Genomic DNA, 15872 nt, shown 5'->3' on the forward strand with positions numbered 1-15872 from the left:
GACTTGACAACCGTATTTCCATATCTCATTTTCCCACCACAGATTTTATCATCAAACGAAGCTGAGAACTCTTGATTAAGTCATAAATATTCTATTTTAGAGCACTTTCATTGAGTCCCCACTCGAGTATATTTGCAGACATATAGTTATACTTCCCTATTATAACCACTTTTAATGAAAGACTCGATTGATTTTTATGAAACACGCTTCAGAATACTAACACATAGTACACCTTTTACACAAAACAGAGTAAATTGAAATCGCTCAATCCGCTCGGTAGCTCTATTCCTAGCTATTGGACAGACACGTCAAATTTGAAACACATCTTAAAAAAATACGTTATTTACCTACCGATTACCAATACTTTACGAAAAGTAGTAAATAAGTGTATGTTTAAATGTTAAACCGCCCTTTTTATTTAAAACCTATTCAATCTGGTCACAAATAATCTGCTGTAATATCCTTTACATTCTCTCTCAACAACTACTCAACATCCATAAAAAAACGGACTGCGAAAAATAATGCATAAAACACAATTAAAATTCTGTAAAGAATAAAATAAAGAATACGGTAAAAATATCGCTGAAAATATTTATTAAATTCAACGTTCTATTGTGATAAATTACCGCAGAATAGTACTGCAGTACAGCGGCCAATGCTAGTTAGGCGAGCGGTAGCACTAAAAAACTTCTAAACGATACGCCCCAAAATATCCTCATTGGGGAAGCTAGGGTTTAATGCAGTAAACTACTGACTCTACGGTGCTCTACAAATACATTGACTAAAAATGTAGAGTCAATTATTTCATCGCCTTTTCAAAATTAAAAAATACTCTCGAATTGTTACGAGTATTAATGTTTCAATGTATAGCTAAGCAATGAACACGAAAATCATATTATACTGAAGATTAGTACAAAAAAACGTTTTGTTTCTACTTTAGTTTTTCCCTTAAGTTTTGACAAAAGGGTTAATTAAGTTTATAGGTAATTTTTCATACGCGTATTTGCGATTCTACATGAATTAGTTACATAAAATGAATGTCTGAATTTAAAAGCGTCTATACGTCCCTACCATTTAATTATCTTGTCCTCCAGTGTTTTACGTAACAGTTGCAAAGGATAACCCAAAAACTGTCCAAAACTACCGAAAACTTTAATTAAACCCCTTTTAGCATTAATATTTAATATTTGATTTTAATATTTATGGGAAAAGTCGAAGGCATCAAATCCACATCCCTTTGGTAAGACTCTTTGTGCACCGTTGACGTCATAGAAATACTTATTGCCAAGATTCGTACGAACCCGTTGGTACTCGACCAGTCGATATAAATGCTGCATACTAGCAGCGACATCCAGTGCCAAGTAGCAGAACTATAGTTACTCGTAAATCTTGGGTTGCTTTAGCAGCGGTGGTGACGATACCGAAACTGTTTCAGTTTGAGCGCCATCTAGTAATAAAGCGTGGAAGTTATCAAGCTGAAAGCTTTTGCACATAGAGCGCGCGGGTGCGGCAAAGCTGGAGAAGTTGGATTGCTCACATAGGTGGCGTTCAGCGCTAGAGTAGTTCATTCTAACTAGCATAGGTGGCGTTCAGCGCAAGGGTAGTTCAACCGGACCAGCACAGGTGGCGCTTACTCAAATCTTAGACATTGTGTCTGCTAACAAGAAAAAACCGGTAAAATTCTGTAAAAAGTTTGTAGCGCTGATTTTTCTCTACAGAGACAAAGTGGCGAATTGAAATGGTGAAGAAGGGGTAAAGAAGAGCTTCCCTTACGCTCTGTTTTTCCCCTTCATCTTTTCCGAATGGTCACTTATTCAGTTTGATTAGCTCATTTAATAGTATATTTAGGAAATAAATTATACAAACGACTTTAAGTGAAAAATTACTGACCCAAACTTGATAAATGTCAGCTAGTTTTCGTTAAATAATTCAACACAATCGATTCCCTCAGACAAAAGTTCTGAGGTGCAAACATAAAAAAATACTGACGAAGTAAGATCGTCCTCCTTTATGAAGTCGGTAATATATATATAAAAAATAATCGGTCGCGTATTGTGAAAAAATTGATAGAGTTTGATAGAAACCGTTTACAATCACCTTTTCATGTTTTTTGGTGGTATAATGGCTTTTTGGTTATCGTTTCAAAAATCATTTCTTTTTATTTCGTTTCTTTTCATCATTGTTGGACAGGTATGTAGTAATTCAGTAAATTTACATCAGTAACGGAATTTACAAAATCAATAGCTGCAGGTTTGAATGGTTCCGATGCCAATTATCGCTTACAGACGTCGTCAGCAGTAGCCACAAGGCATACTGCATGCAATATGGAGTTGGCCGAATTGCACGGTCCAGTAACTATACTGAACAGACCGAAAATCAGGCAGGCGGTATATCTGATTACGGTCCAAGGTGCTTTGTTGTGAGTCAGGTGCAGATATGGTCAGGTATATAGGTATGAGTCAAGTATAAGTAGAAAAGGGTCGTTCTTCATTTTCTCTCATTAAGTTTTTCTGTTCAAAATTTAAACGTTGGAGTTTCAGGCTTTGTATTTAAATACAAATTGGAATTTTTACTTTCAGATTAACATTTGGCTCATGAAATTATTTCAGCGATGATTAAAGGATGACAAATAAGAAAAACGCTATGTATAAGGAGATGTAGCAGAAGATGATAAAATAAACTTGGCCTCATCTTGTTCATTCTTCTTCAAAGCTTCCAGGATAGCTTCTGGAGTAGGAGGGGGGACTGGGAGGTGTTCCCCTTGAGGTCTGAAGCCACCTTCTCCTGAGGTGTATGTCACGGTGTAAGTGTTGCTATCGTCACCGGTATAGGAGAAGCCACCTTGAGCTTGATCTGTGTTGCCAGCTTCCTCTGCTCGGATGCCGTTGGAAGTCTCGTAGCCGAAGTGGTAGACTCAGACTAATAGAAATTAGTTTGCAACTATATTTATAAGTAATGTATTGACGTGCATCATAATGAAATAGCTCGGATAAAGGTTTTCACTTCGATGAGCTGGGTTGAATATGTGTGTATCTATTAATAAATAAATTCTGCACCCTCTTTTCGACTCAACGGATGGCAACGCATAGCGTGCAAATATGGATAAAAGTTATGTATTTCTACTGTCTTCGTCAATTAAATGCAATCTGCTTTTATTTATAGTACTACCAAACCCGAAGTTTGAAAAAACATGTTGTCATGCACAATATGGAAGACCGGATAAGGTAAAACCGCCATTGGAGCGGGCGAAATATTATACCATACAAAGCATGTCTGTTAGCACATCCGACCGTATCGTGGACTCGGGTTGGCAGTTAACTGCGCGATAACGTACACACTCGTGTCCGAACATTGGTTACCGCTTGGTACATACATCTGAGTGCATAGCCTTAAACGTGTTGCGGGAAACGACACTCCGTTGCCAAACTTCTTGGCAACGAGAACCAGTCAAAAGCACAAAACAACACACGAACGCCATCTGCAGCTCGCCTGCCCCTCTAATGGTACAGATATGTTTTAAATACTGCCATAAAAGCTGTTAAGTTTGCGATTTGGATGCGAATGAGTTGTAGTTTAAGTTCCATCTGCGACGAAGATGCGGGGCTGCTGTTTGATTATACGAGGATGAATCGTAGCGGTTCAATGGTCTTTTATTGTTGGATAAATTTGTTGTTGTTTGTGAGCCAATTGGCAAATTGACTGTCTATAGTAAAACACTTTAGTATTATTAATGTATCTATATAGATTTATAGTTTTCAATGCCTTCTTACGCATGTACACTATCAGAAAGCGGATTTTCCCTTTTGACACGATTCAAAATTCAATTGAATTGAAAAAAGGGAACCAAGCTTTTTAAAATTTTATCCCGTCGATCAAACAATTGAAACGTATCTTGTCACGGATCCACTTACGATTCCCTTTTGTCTCCGCCGCCGATTACCAACCGACAAACATTATCCTGGACGCATCGTGAAATTTAATTAACGCGATTCCGAATGTATCCATTGAATTGGATCACTATTGTCATCGAGCCACTGCCTGCAGAATTACTCACATATCTGTAATGATACATGGTTTGTTTTGTCCTTTTGTTTCGCATTTTAACGTTCATCATCATCCTAGGCTTTTCCCAACTATGCTGGAGTCGGGTTAAAGTCTAATTGTATGCAGCTAAGTGCCAGGGTTTTACAACTAGCGACTGCCTATCTGATTTCCTTAACCCAGTATCCTGGGCAATACGATATGCTTTAGTGACACTGGTGCTCAGATTTTATAGCTTCTAACTACCCGTGACGACTATCAAAGATGTATTAATAACAGCCGAAACCCACGATTTAACGTATCATCTGAAAAACGGTGGAACTCACCACTGGATCGTATTAAGCGTCGTTTTACCTGAGATCCATCAATTTGTGCAGTTTTTGTAGCTTAGCGACCAGCTCCTGCATATCGTATTTTAACGTTGCTGTTGTTCATTATTTTTATTCAGTATTGTTAAGTTTTTAATATTGCCTGTAGTTCAGATGCAATAAGCAGGGTTTTAAACCACTAACGTCTCTGAGGTTCGAAATTTCGAATTGAAGTTCGGGCAAACTTGTTATTGGCTTCAAAAAAATGCTGTTAACCCCGGAATTGGATTTTCCCGATAACTGACTACCGGCAATATTGGGACTTAATACTGCGGAGAGAAACGGGTGTATTGTGTGCCTACATGTTACGACTTCCGTATGATTTGTTCGACTTATATTATAAAGGAATAGCTGGTGTTAGCCACGCGAATGACCGAAGAGTATATAATTCTAATTTAAATAGATTTGATATTTTGAAGGTATTCAACTGCAGGTATTTTATAGTTGTGACAAAATATCTGAAGAAGGGGAAAAGTTGCAGATCAACTGTAAAATACCAATGTTAAGCGCATTCGCATTCAAAATAATATAAACTATAACAACAAAATTTATTCAGTTACCTTGTTCGACTCTCACTTGACCGTTTTTTATTTGACCACGCATCACATCTGATACCAACCAGAAAAAGTGCTCAATCTTAAAAGCACTGTGCTATTTTTTTGCTAACATTGCGTTTTAACTCTCGACACTAGGAAAGCCTTTAAGCCAATGTAGGTCTTACACAGCCAGAAGTAAGCCACTTTGGCACCATTTAAAGCCGCAAACTGTGGTAAGTGCTAAGTTTTTAAGTTCACAGCGTAGCAATTAGTAAATCGATGGGAACAAAAGATTTGCATACTCGTCGAAAACCTTAGGGATAAAGTTGCTACTGGTGATATTTTCCTTTAGAGCGGACTTTAAAGTAGAGCACTTAATGTTTTTAGTTTCATAAACAAAGTGTTGAATTTTGAAGTTTAAAGGCATGTGATTGTTGAGTCGTATCAGTTCTTTTGCAGAATTATTAACTTTTTATCCTCTAATAATTTTTCAGTCTCGCTCTCCAGTTCTTTTCTTAACATGTGTTATTATTTCCTCATTTATTAAATAACGATAAAATATTACGAAGAACTACATTTTAAACTACCTTATTCGTAAGCACAAATTCAAATATCAATAATCAAAATATCGACACAAAACCTGACTGATATTTTTATTTAACCTCAATCTAAATTCACAAGGGGAACCCAACATAAGAATACCTAAACGTCAGCTTCGAACAACTAGCTATAGCAGACGTTCTCCGTCCGTAGAACTTGGTCACGAACTGTCACTTGTTTTGTTACAGCAATGTGCTCTGCAGCAGGCGAGGGTAGTGCAACTTCTGAGTCAAGGCTCCGATAACGGCTAACTTGGGGAGATGACATCCCGATCTGATACGAAGACGGAAATGTAATGACGTTTTCAAGTAGCTTCGAGCTTTCGGGAATCAAGTTTGTGAAACAAGATGTTCTGTTACATAGTTTTGTTTTTGTTAAAATCCAGATATTTTGAAATAAGTAATGTCATTTTATATACGGGAAAAAATGCACGGGAAAGAGGCGAAGGGTACCTAATGTAGAATCGTAAATTACCATATTGGTAGATGGCATAAATAGCTGAAACCGTACTGGAGAACGTAAGATGTAAAAAATTAAATGTAAATAAATGACCAAAAAAAGGTTTCTAAATAAATGTGACCAACTTGCTGTTATAATTACGAAGCAATAAGAGTTTTCATTAACCGTCTAGGTCACCAACTCTATCTCTCTCATTGACAATATTACGATAGAGATAAGAGAAAAAAACGAAGTAAAAATGCAAGTGGGAAAGGATTTAAGTTCTAAAAGTACTCCACTTATCTATATTGCCGCGTAGTTTTTTGTCTAACTATATTTCAGGCCGATTGTACCAACTTAGCAGTCGAAATCAGCTTCATGCGATTTATGTACGCGGCGACAAGGGTATTGTGAAATGAAGTTAAAATAATTCGTTTAACCATCTGCTATAGACGTAAAGGTCAATAAGAACAAAGAAAACCCAAATCAGTATTTATGAATTTCAAAGTAACGTAATTTCCTTTTCTGTTCATACATTTTACGTTGTGAACGATTCTTTATGACATTTCGCCGTCAGATAATTTGAAATCCTTTTGTTTTCGTCTTGGAAAGATTATATAGAGATAATAATATAAAAGTGGTCATGTGCGAGTCAGCTAGCGAGATTGAGGGTTCCGGACAAATTACTTATGAAAAATCAACAAATAAATTTTAATGACCGTAAGAACACAGAGTACGTAACATGGATTTTGAGACACAAGCTGGTGACAGACGGACATACAGACGTGCAAATAGCGGTACCTTAGTGAGATAGACAGGGTTCTGTCTTTTCTCTTTGGCTGGTACCCTAAATGTATGTCGATCGCCTTGTTTACATTTACTTAAACATTATCGTGCAAAATAGGTACACGTTCACAAGGGTTGCGTGAACATTATTTCTAATACATATAAATTCTCTTGACAGGGTGAACAAAATTGAACACCTCCGAAACGGCTCAACCGATTCTCATGAAATTCTTTGTGCGTATTCTGTAGATCTGAGAATCGGACATCTACTTTTGATAACCACATTTTTAGTCTTTAGAACCCATTTCTGATTTAAAACAACATTTTCAGCTATGGTGTAATGTTCCTAACATCCATCGTAGAGAAGCAAAATTCTACATAGTTCAAATGAATGGAATTGTTTTCGACAATTCACGTGAATTTGGCTAATCATTTGAATAGTTCCTTGAGTGATACGAGCAGGGTTAGGGATTGTAGAAAATAATTGTTGTTTGTCAAGTTTTGTTTAATCGTAATGCATGTTTGCATCCTACTAACATTGTAAATTTGAATGAAGTTTGATTGTTACGCTTTCGATCGTCAAGAAACCTTGCATATTGTTTATCTGTGTTTGCTCTTTGGGTACGAAACCCTAAAAATATGGGTCATTAGAGATCCTGTTTACTATTCAGAACTGCTTGATTAAACTTAAGCAGTGGCTTAAAAGTATATTAAGTGGTTTTCGTTATTCTGTTTCTTATATTACCTTCAGTTTTGTTTCTTGGTAAAAAATAGCTTTTGGGACGATATTTCATATTTATATAATGCGATAGTTTAGTCACGTGAATTCATTGGAATTTCCCGACTAGTCTCTAGTTTAGCTAACTTGGCAGCTAATGCTTAAGGACTCCTGTTGGGTCACAAACTAGTCAGGCAATCCCAATAAATAGGCGTGAGGGAACTGTTGCATCTTTAGGCGGTTGTTTTTGTTCAAATATATATTTCGAGGTTACCTCCAGCACATAATAGTAACTTGCCATTACCTTTGGTTACTCAAATGTGTCCCTTTTCGTGCTAATTGTAGCCTTATGTGGCTTCTACTTAATTTAACACACTCTCTTAATAGCGCTTCACCAACTTACTTAGTACTACGATATTACGGGATAAAACCGAGCTCTGTTATAAATGGTTGTTCATAGATTATGTATCGTTGTCCGTTGATATTTGAACCCCAAGCTGTAAGGCAGGACGGTAGTTTGTGAACTTTGACCGGTGGTGGGTTAGAAGCGTGAAAATGACATTTTGTAATTAGTTACACTGGGGTTAGGGAGGTTGCTTTTTGATTTGGTGTTAATCTTATTAAAGAAATACTACGACTGGGTCCTAGTTATATACTTGCGTTAATTTCTATTTCTGTATTGCCCTCATCAGATTTCTCAAAAAAATTAGAAGTGTATTGTTTCTGAAAAAAGACTAGTGATGAGTACGACTCCCACATGAGGATTTGCACCTGCCCTGCAGAGGAAAAGATGAAAAAAGAATTGAGATGCCTTTTCCAGCAGTGGGATATCAGGGACTTATAATATATGTTTTTGTTAATAATTGCATGTCTTTGTACAATAGTCGTAGCCTCAGACATTTGGAACTACCATCAATTAAGTGTATTTCTTTAAAGCTTGTAAACTTATCTACTTGTTTAAAAGACATATATTCAATTTATACATCAGTGGTTTGGAACGTACGCAGGCGAGTGCTTGGAGCACCGCCAGCGAAATTAATTATAATTAATTATTATTTTATAAATATGGAAAATATAATTCGGGAAAATTTAAATCACATTAGTGGTATGCCAAGCCTGAGTGCCCGACGGGACAAGTTTGAGTTCCTTGTAATATTATTTATATATGGATTAATTTTGTAATTTGTTTTTTTTTTGGCAAAATAGAGCCTGATTCTAGGATCAATCATTAGGTTTTGCCATCAAAGTTAGAACAGCTTGTGCAATATTACACATTATAAAAATAGGGATATCTTTCTGAAAAGAATACATTTGAAGAGCAGGCGTAGACAAAAACGCAATATACCTATAAACATGTACTTAAACAAGATATTAGAGCAGCCAGATACTTCTCTACGCCGTATATTGAGCCGATTCTAACAACTACACCAATCTCACCTAATAAGGTGATGATAAACCTCCAAAATAGGCAGCTATGTACTCGTATACCTACTCTGTCCGCGCTAAGTTGGCCTCTTTGACAGGTTGTCAAATTGTGCTTAGAGTGACGCTACTGATTCGATTTCGTATTCAAACATTTTGTAATTAGTTAGTCACATTTTTCCTTACTCAAAAAATGTCATTTGCATTATTTTTGAATTGTTAAATTTGTCTTTGTGTCGAATAGCAGGAAAACCATATTACAGACATAAAACTGTTTCAAATAAGTTCTACGTATAGGATCTAAAAGAAGGGGAACTGACTCAATCGCAATTCATAACTGCAATTTACCTTCATGCACTGTCAATCAATTCCCATCAATAATAACTGCTCAACTACAAAGTCTTTCGAACTAACTTGAACGTTCAGAGGCCAGGCCAAGACTTATGACTTTACTTTCAAAAGTCTTTGTAATCTGTAATGACAGGGCATTTAGTGACAACTTAATTCATCGCGTGCGACTCTACTATGTCTGACAGGACGTCTACTTTGCCAGTCTGAACTGCTCCTTTCCAACAAGAATAAATTTTCAATGGAATTAAGCTGTATTTCGAATTTCATTTTACATTGCCCTATTATTCTTCTAACTCAATTTTGTAAACGTTTTCAATTTTGCAATAAAGTTATCTGACAACTAATCTACATATCTCGCAACCCGTTCCGGTTTTTTAGGAGTAGAATAACATTATATGCCTATTTTTGTTTGGTAAAAGAAAGGTGTTTTCAATTATCATCAAGCATAATTTGTTTTTTTTTGACTGCATGGATGGCTTAGTGGTAAATGTCACCACGCCGAACCCAAAACGTGCGAGCAATCGTTTCATCTTATGATCGGAGTTGTCGAAGTAATATATCGAAAAACATTTGTTTTAAGTGATTCTAGTACTTAAAACACACAACTCGCCACTCATATCTAATGGAAATGTAACCTAAAGGTTATTAACTATCTGTTAAAGGACTTTTACCTGACAATGGGAAAGTAGCAGACTGGAGTAACAGTATAAAGGATACATGTCAGTATAAAACTACCCACAATGTATTCTACAGTAAGTACAGTACCGCAGAAGTTTATAAAATACATTGTATTGTTGAGAATAAGTTTTTATTGCGCTGTTGCTGCTACCAACAGAACAATTTGCTGGTTAGTTTGGTTAGTTCACATTTGAACATATTTTTTGAATGATCAAACTTTGAAGTAATGTCTTAAAACTTTAATTCAAGTCTGAGAAAAATATTGGATTTTGTTTTCGGTTGTAGCACGAATAATCATCAGTAACACGTACTCGTACGTTATTTGGCCAAGACCGTAGTGGCGCATCTAATAAAAGCTTTAACGAGAAAGTGCTGCACAAATAAAACTTTCCACGAGGAATTGTTCCTGAAAACCGCATTAAAGTAATTTCCACTATACCTGGACACCTTGAAAAACACGTTTCGGGTTTTACAACCGAGACCACTAACGTCTGACTCACGTAACTCAACGAAATAAAATAAAACTTCAATCAAAACCTCAAACACAAGTAAAGTGAGAGGACGTGATCAATTCCTGGTTGGTAGCAGGAGATCCAATTAAGTGGGTGTTGCATGCCGGCGCCGACGGCAAACGCCGCCGCGTCGGCAACCCGCTGCCGGATACAAGAACCTGAATCTAAAATGAGATTCCCGGCACTTGGAACAGCTCAGCATACTCGGAACTACTATATTTCCCCTGTTTTATGTAAAATGTTTGACGAACAAATCTAAATTTTAAAGTCATAAATTTGGCTAGTGAGGTAAAGTCCAATTTTATTTCTACCGCAAGAATTACTTGATTTTCTTGATTGTGATTCGAATTTCCGGAATGCTGAAGTCAACGGTAATTTGAAAAATATGGTCGTTAATTATTGAAATATTTACCAGAATTTTATTTTTTTGCCTTAGTTTTTCAGGTTAGTGTTCTCAATACAAGTATTACAAAAACAAGGTGCTAGAAGTACCTCTACCTAATGCTATTGAACAATATCATAGACTCCTGCAGTAGCCACCACAAAACACGTCCAGAAGACGTTGCTAGGGCCTAGACAATTTTACATAGCATTAGACAAGAAAACTCCAAATGAATAGTAGAGGAATTACATTCCATTTTGACCAGTGATGTGACTTGTCAAATTGCTGAGACATATAACATTACACACATTTCTATAACCCAAAAAATACTTCCGTAGAAGACAAATTTCCAGAAGTAATTCAAAGCTAAATTTCCAATATCAAGTACACCAAAAAAAATACAATTTCACACTTGCAACGTTAGTAGAGACGTAAACGGTAAGCTGCTCTACATTATGGCCGCATGGGACTCTTAAGTCCCTTTTATTTGTATGTCAGAAACAATCGGATGAGTTATTTAAACTTTAGTTGTTCGTAACTTTTTCCGAGTGAGTGTCGAGAGTGGTTTTCGCGCAATTTTGGCTGATACACCGTAAACAATACAACGTTTCCAAATGTATCTGCTTGTTCTGCTTCTAAAGGAGTGCGCGGGCACGGAAGCGTTAGCGGGCGCAGTAGACGTCGCTAAGTGTTTTCCCGTTGAGCGTCAACGGGTTCCCTTAAAGTGTTTCTAGCAATAAGTTCAAATTGTTTGGTTGAGCTGTGCTGGGCAGTGAATAGGGAGTAAAATCGGGTGTTTTGAATTTTTTTTAAAAGCAGCTCCTTCACTAAGAAATTTCAATCCCGTTGCTAAAAAACTCTACCGGACTCCAAATTGTGCTGAGCTGACCTTTACCACTTCTCCTCCTCCCTTGGTAGCACATGCGAACACTGTTTCCACCGCACACTCGTTTTATGACCAAGCCACCACCACGTCCGCCACCGCACCCGCTAGTCAATGTGAACAAGCACTAAACATTCGGTTAAAAAACTTTTCGTTAGTTAAAACTTTTGGCAGGTCGAAACATTCTCGTGAATATATTTTTCAGCGCTTTATACTAGAAAATATTACTCGGAGTGTCGGGTTTAACACTTACTTTAGTTAATTGGAAAATTATTGTTTTATTTGTTTTCCTTGTTTTTACTAGTACCTAACTGACAACAAACTACTTAGCTGCATAAAATACGATTGTTTGTGTTCTTGAAGACTTTCGGGTCTTCCTTTGTTCCCATTCATATGGGGTCGCCGGTCGTCGTAAAATGTTTTCTCCTTATTGCCAAAACTTGTGATGCTATTACATATTTGTGTTATGGTAGTCACAGTAGGAAAAATCTGTTACACAAAACTTATGATTAAGACTCACCCTCCAGCCACTAGTATCATCTGCATCCTGCCGGCTTCCCTTTCGGCGTCTCCGTGAAGATAATCTCATTTCACTCAAGTCATTTTGTATAAAACTATTAACTATTCACCCATTGTATTCATTTTCTTTTGTTTATACACATTTTTACACTTATTTTCACATTTTCACCACATATTTTCACTTTTCATTTTAATGTTTTTTTTTGTAATTTTCGGAAACTGCTAAACAATTTCACAGTTATTTTGGTGATAAATAGATAGATTTTCAAAATACAATGATCTGAATATGAGTCTTCTGAGGTTATATCATTATAACAATACTTTGGCTTCGTCAGCCTTGCAATTGCAGCCCAAAATGCCCATTGTCCTTTTTACTTGAGCTTTGGTTTTCCCCATCAAATTTTATGAAAATTAGTACAGCAGATTTAAATTAAACATACCCTTTTAGTAAGTAAGTATTGAAAGTTTAACAAAAAACCTATAACATTTCTACGTTTAATATTATTTCCAAAATTAAATTCATGTCTTAATGCTTCAAATTACAAAAAAGAAAAAGTATAATATCACTAAACATGTGCGTTACCACTTCCAATAACAAGCTTATGCTCCAGACGTATAAAATTTTTCTGCTGCATTGATGCGTAATATTTCGTGTAGTTTTTCAATATTTCTGTTTATGCAGAATATACTGGGAGATGTAATCGTAAAATATGCATGTTTTATAACCAGCATCCAACTCGGTTTGATGTTCAACTCATAAAACTACGAACTCAAGCTATATAAACAAATAACTAGCTAATTTACCGTTGAAAGCAGTATACGACACAGTGTCATTAGTTGAAATACGAGTTGCCATCAAAACTTGGCACTGTGCACTATAGTGAAAACTTTTTGGGCGAACATTTCTAAAGAATACGTAGCTACCTGCTCGAGTTGTATTTCGTCTTAGTTAAACTTTGAACATGGTTTAAGTTTATTTTAACCAAATACCAAGAAGAATTTTATTTATGTATGTCAAGGTACAACCAATTTAAAAAGGAGACGCAACAGCAATAATGCTTAAACAATGATACACAAATAAAAGAACATTCGCAATGGCCAGTCAATCTACTATTTTTTTGTATCTACCTACTTCAAAATGTTTGACATTTTTATTACAAAGGTATCGAAAACATTATAATAACAGCTGTTTTAAGTAGCGCCTATCTAACTAAAAAGCCAATTCTAATTCACCACTTACTCTAAATAATTTCACTTAATTCATTTGTTTGGCATCGCAACCATCACTGTATGTCCACACTACATATGTATTAAACCGTGGAACAAAGAGAAGTAGAAGAGGTAAGGAGTGTCTCTAGGTCTAAGCTTCACTATATTGGTACTTGATGATAATCCTTGGATTATTCACCGTATGATTCTCGTCACTGTATGTCGTCTGAAAATATGTTAACTATTGAAAAGGGTGCGAAGATTTTTGAATAAGAAGAGGAAAATGTATATAAGGGTTCTACTTTCTTGACATATGTCGATCAACATCCAAATTCGTGAAGTGCATTTTTTGTAAAATCGATTGCAAAAACTATGCTTTAGCATTTTTTGTATCTATCTACTACATTAATTTGATGTATTAACGTAGAATTGATTGAAAAAGCTTTCATGATGAAACCGATGTCCATTGCAAATCAAATAAGTAACGTTTTGCCCATCACTTTATGGTCCATTTGACAAATGACGCAAAAATCAACTTACGACACTTGAAAATAGTTTTAAGTGATTTTTGCAATTTGGTTCCAGTACAACGAGTACAGGGGCACTTCTCTCTATTTGTTAATATTCCATGTTTCAAACAATGTGACTATTATTTTGCGTGACCATAAATTAAGACTAAACATGGCTGGAATTGAAGTAAGCTCCATTTGTTTAATTAAAACTGCCTTCCATTACCGTCGCCTGTAATATCAACGACCCAATGAGGTCACTAGACATATTGTGATCAATCAGAATGTATAAGTTTCTCTATTATTTGTGACCTTGGACAAATGCATTCTGTCATGGTTTAGTTTGGTCTGTATTCTCACGAGTGGACCATTCTCATGCTCATCACTCAAATTTTATGTCTTACAAAAAATGATTCATACCAAACATTCTGGTGAGGTCTTAAGGTTCCCTTTTCTGCATAACCTTTCCTACACTATCGAATGGTGTTGACTAGTTTCACCAGAGTACTTGGAGAAAGTGCGTAACTGACCTCCTCAACCCACTTCATTGGGTGACACAGTGCCCCATACTGGTTGTCAGCATTAAGAGTAAATATTTAATTAAGGAAGAGATAAGATGTCACATTAATGAAAAATTGCACTAGTGCGTAAAGCTTTATGAAATTACTGTCTAGCAAGCATTCTGGCAAGTTGCCTGCAAGACCCCGTTCACTACAGATTTGTCATACACACTAGTATCATAAATACAGTTTGTGACTTTGTTTATGTGTTAGACATTCCGAGTTTATGCGTTTATTTGCCTATTGAACACATTTCGCTATCATTTACGACCGTTTTGAAATCCGCTTCGGAAACTTTAGCTTGCATTAATAAAGGGATTCGATTATTTCAATATGGAATAGACTTGTTTGAGAAATCTTGTGAAATGAATAACTTGAGCCAATCTAGCCAGATCAATATGCATTCTCGAAGAAATCACTGTTTGCTGCCAAATGTCAAGACCATAACAAAAGTTATTTCAAATTTTGATTTGACAGAAACGGCTGACAATTCGTGATTGCTTTGAAAATGGCTTAACAAATGACGTTCACTTGGCCTGCAATGACGTAGATTCAAAGGCCAGTTCGAGTTTAGCCTGAAGCTCAACAATGGATCGTAAAATACCACAAACGTCTACCAGAAGAACTAGTGAAATAATTTGACCGCATTATACCAAGACTATAACACATCTTCTTGACGCATAGTCACTTAAGATAAGAAAATCGTCGTCCTCATTTCCCAAGATGTCGGATTACATCTGACACAATCCAAACAAAATGGCAACACACATGCTTCCAGATATGGCTATGACAGTTTCTCAACTAAACATTGGTCGTACCACCATTTTATGTGTATAGAAAGTTTGTAAACTACGCGTACCATCGATGCGGAGAATATTTTTCTGACTCATCAGATACTAAATGTATTCGGAACGTTGGGCTCCCCCTAATGTTACGAGTATCTTACATTACATATTTATGCCGTTTTTGGTATTAGTCATTCCATGAAATGGCTGCTCGAATATAATAGAATGTTCTTTTCCATATAGTAACAAAGAAATCTTATGACTCCGCCTGCGAGCCTATCGTTCGTATGGTCATAATGATAAATTGAACTTAATTATTTTGAGAACTATATTTACTTCACTTAAGGGTGTTTGAAATAATACTCAAGATCTCCAAAAAAGGACGTTCTTAACTGATTTGCAATCCTTCGCTCATTATTGTGGCATAACTCTATCTGAGTTGAGGTACCCGAACCATCAGTAGTGGTGTGTGTATATCTATAATGCTAACGATGCCCAATTCTGTGTGCTATTTGCATTTAGCTGTAAATTGCAAGGTAAGGTCTAATATCAGCCACTGGCTCGGATAGACCTTC

At 36.2% G+C, this 15872-nt stretch overlaps 2 protein-coding genes across 4 annotated transcripts in view; both read right to left on the reverse strand.

Annotated features, from left to right (window-relative positions):
• LOC113504247 (potassium voltage-gated channel protein Shaker) overlaps positions 1–15872 on the reverse strand; it is a 290148-nt gene that overhangs the window by 146311 nt on the left and 127965 nt on the right. Inside the window, exon 1 of one of the 3 annotated variants that reach the window (XM_026886446.1) lies at positions 12236–12357. The exons of the other annotated variants lie outside the window; for them this stretch is intronic. Coding sequence (XP_026742247.1) covers positions 12236–12261 — 26 coding nt within the window. The 5' untranslated portion in view covers positions 12262–12357. Of the gene's footprint in view, positions 1–12235; positions 12358–15872 lie in introns of those variants that run through there. 3 annotated transcript variants of the gene reach the window in all.
• On the reverse strand, positions 2054–4448 carry LOC113504149 (pupal cuticle protein 27-like). The gene is made up of 3 exons (XM_026886311.1): positions 4396–4448; positions 4051–4058; positions 2054–2913 (listed from the first exon to the last, which is right to left on the reverse strand). Exons 1-3 carry the CDS (start codon positions 4446–4448, stop codon positions 2642–2644), a joined length of 333 nt encoding a protein of 110 aa, XP_026742112.1. The 3' UTR covers positions 2054–2641.

The sequence above is a fragment of the Trichoplusia ni genome, chromosome 21 (genome assembly GCF_003590095.1).
Source record: "Trichoplusia ni isolate ovarian cell line Hi5 chromosome 21, tn1, whole genome shotgun sequence".
Taxonomy (NCBI): Eukaryota; Metazoa; Arthropoda; class Insecta; order Lepidoptera; family Noctuidae; genus Trichoplusia; species Trichoplusia ni.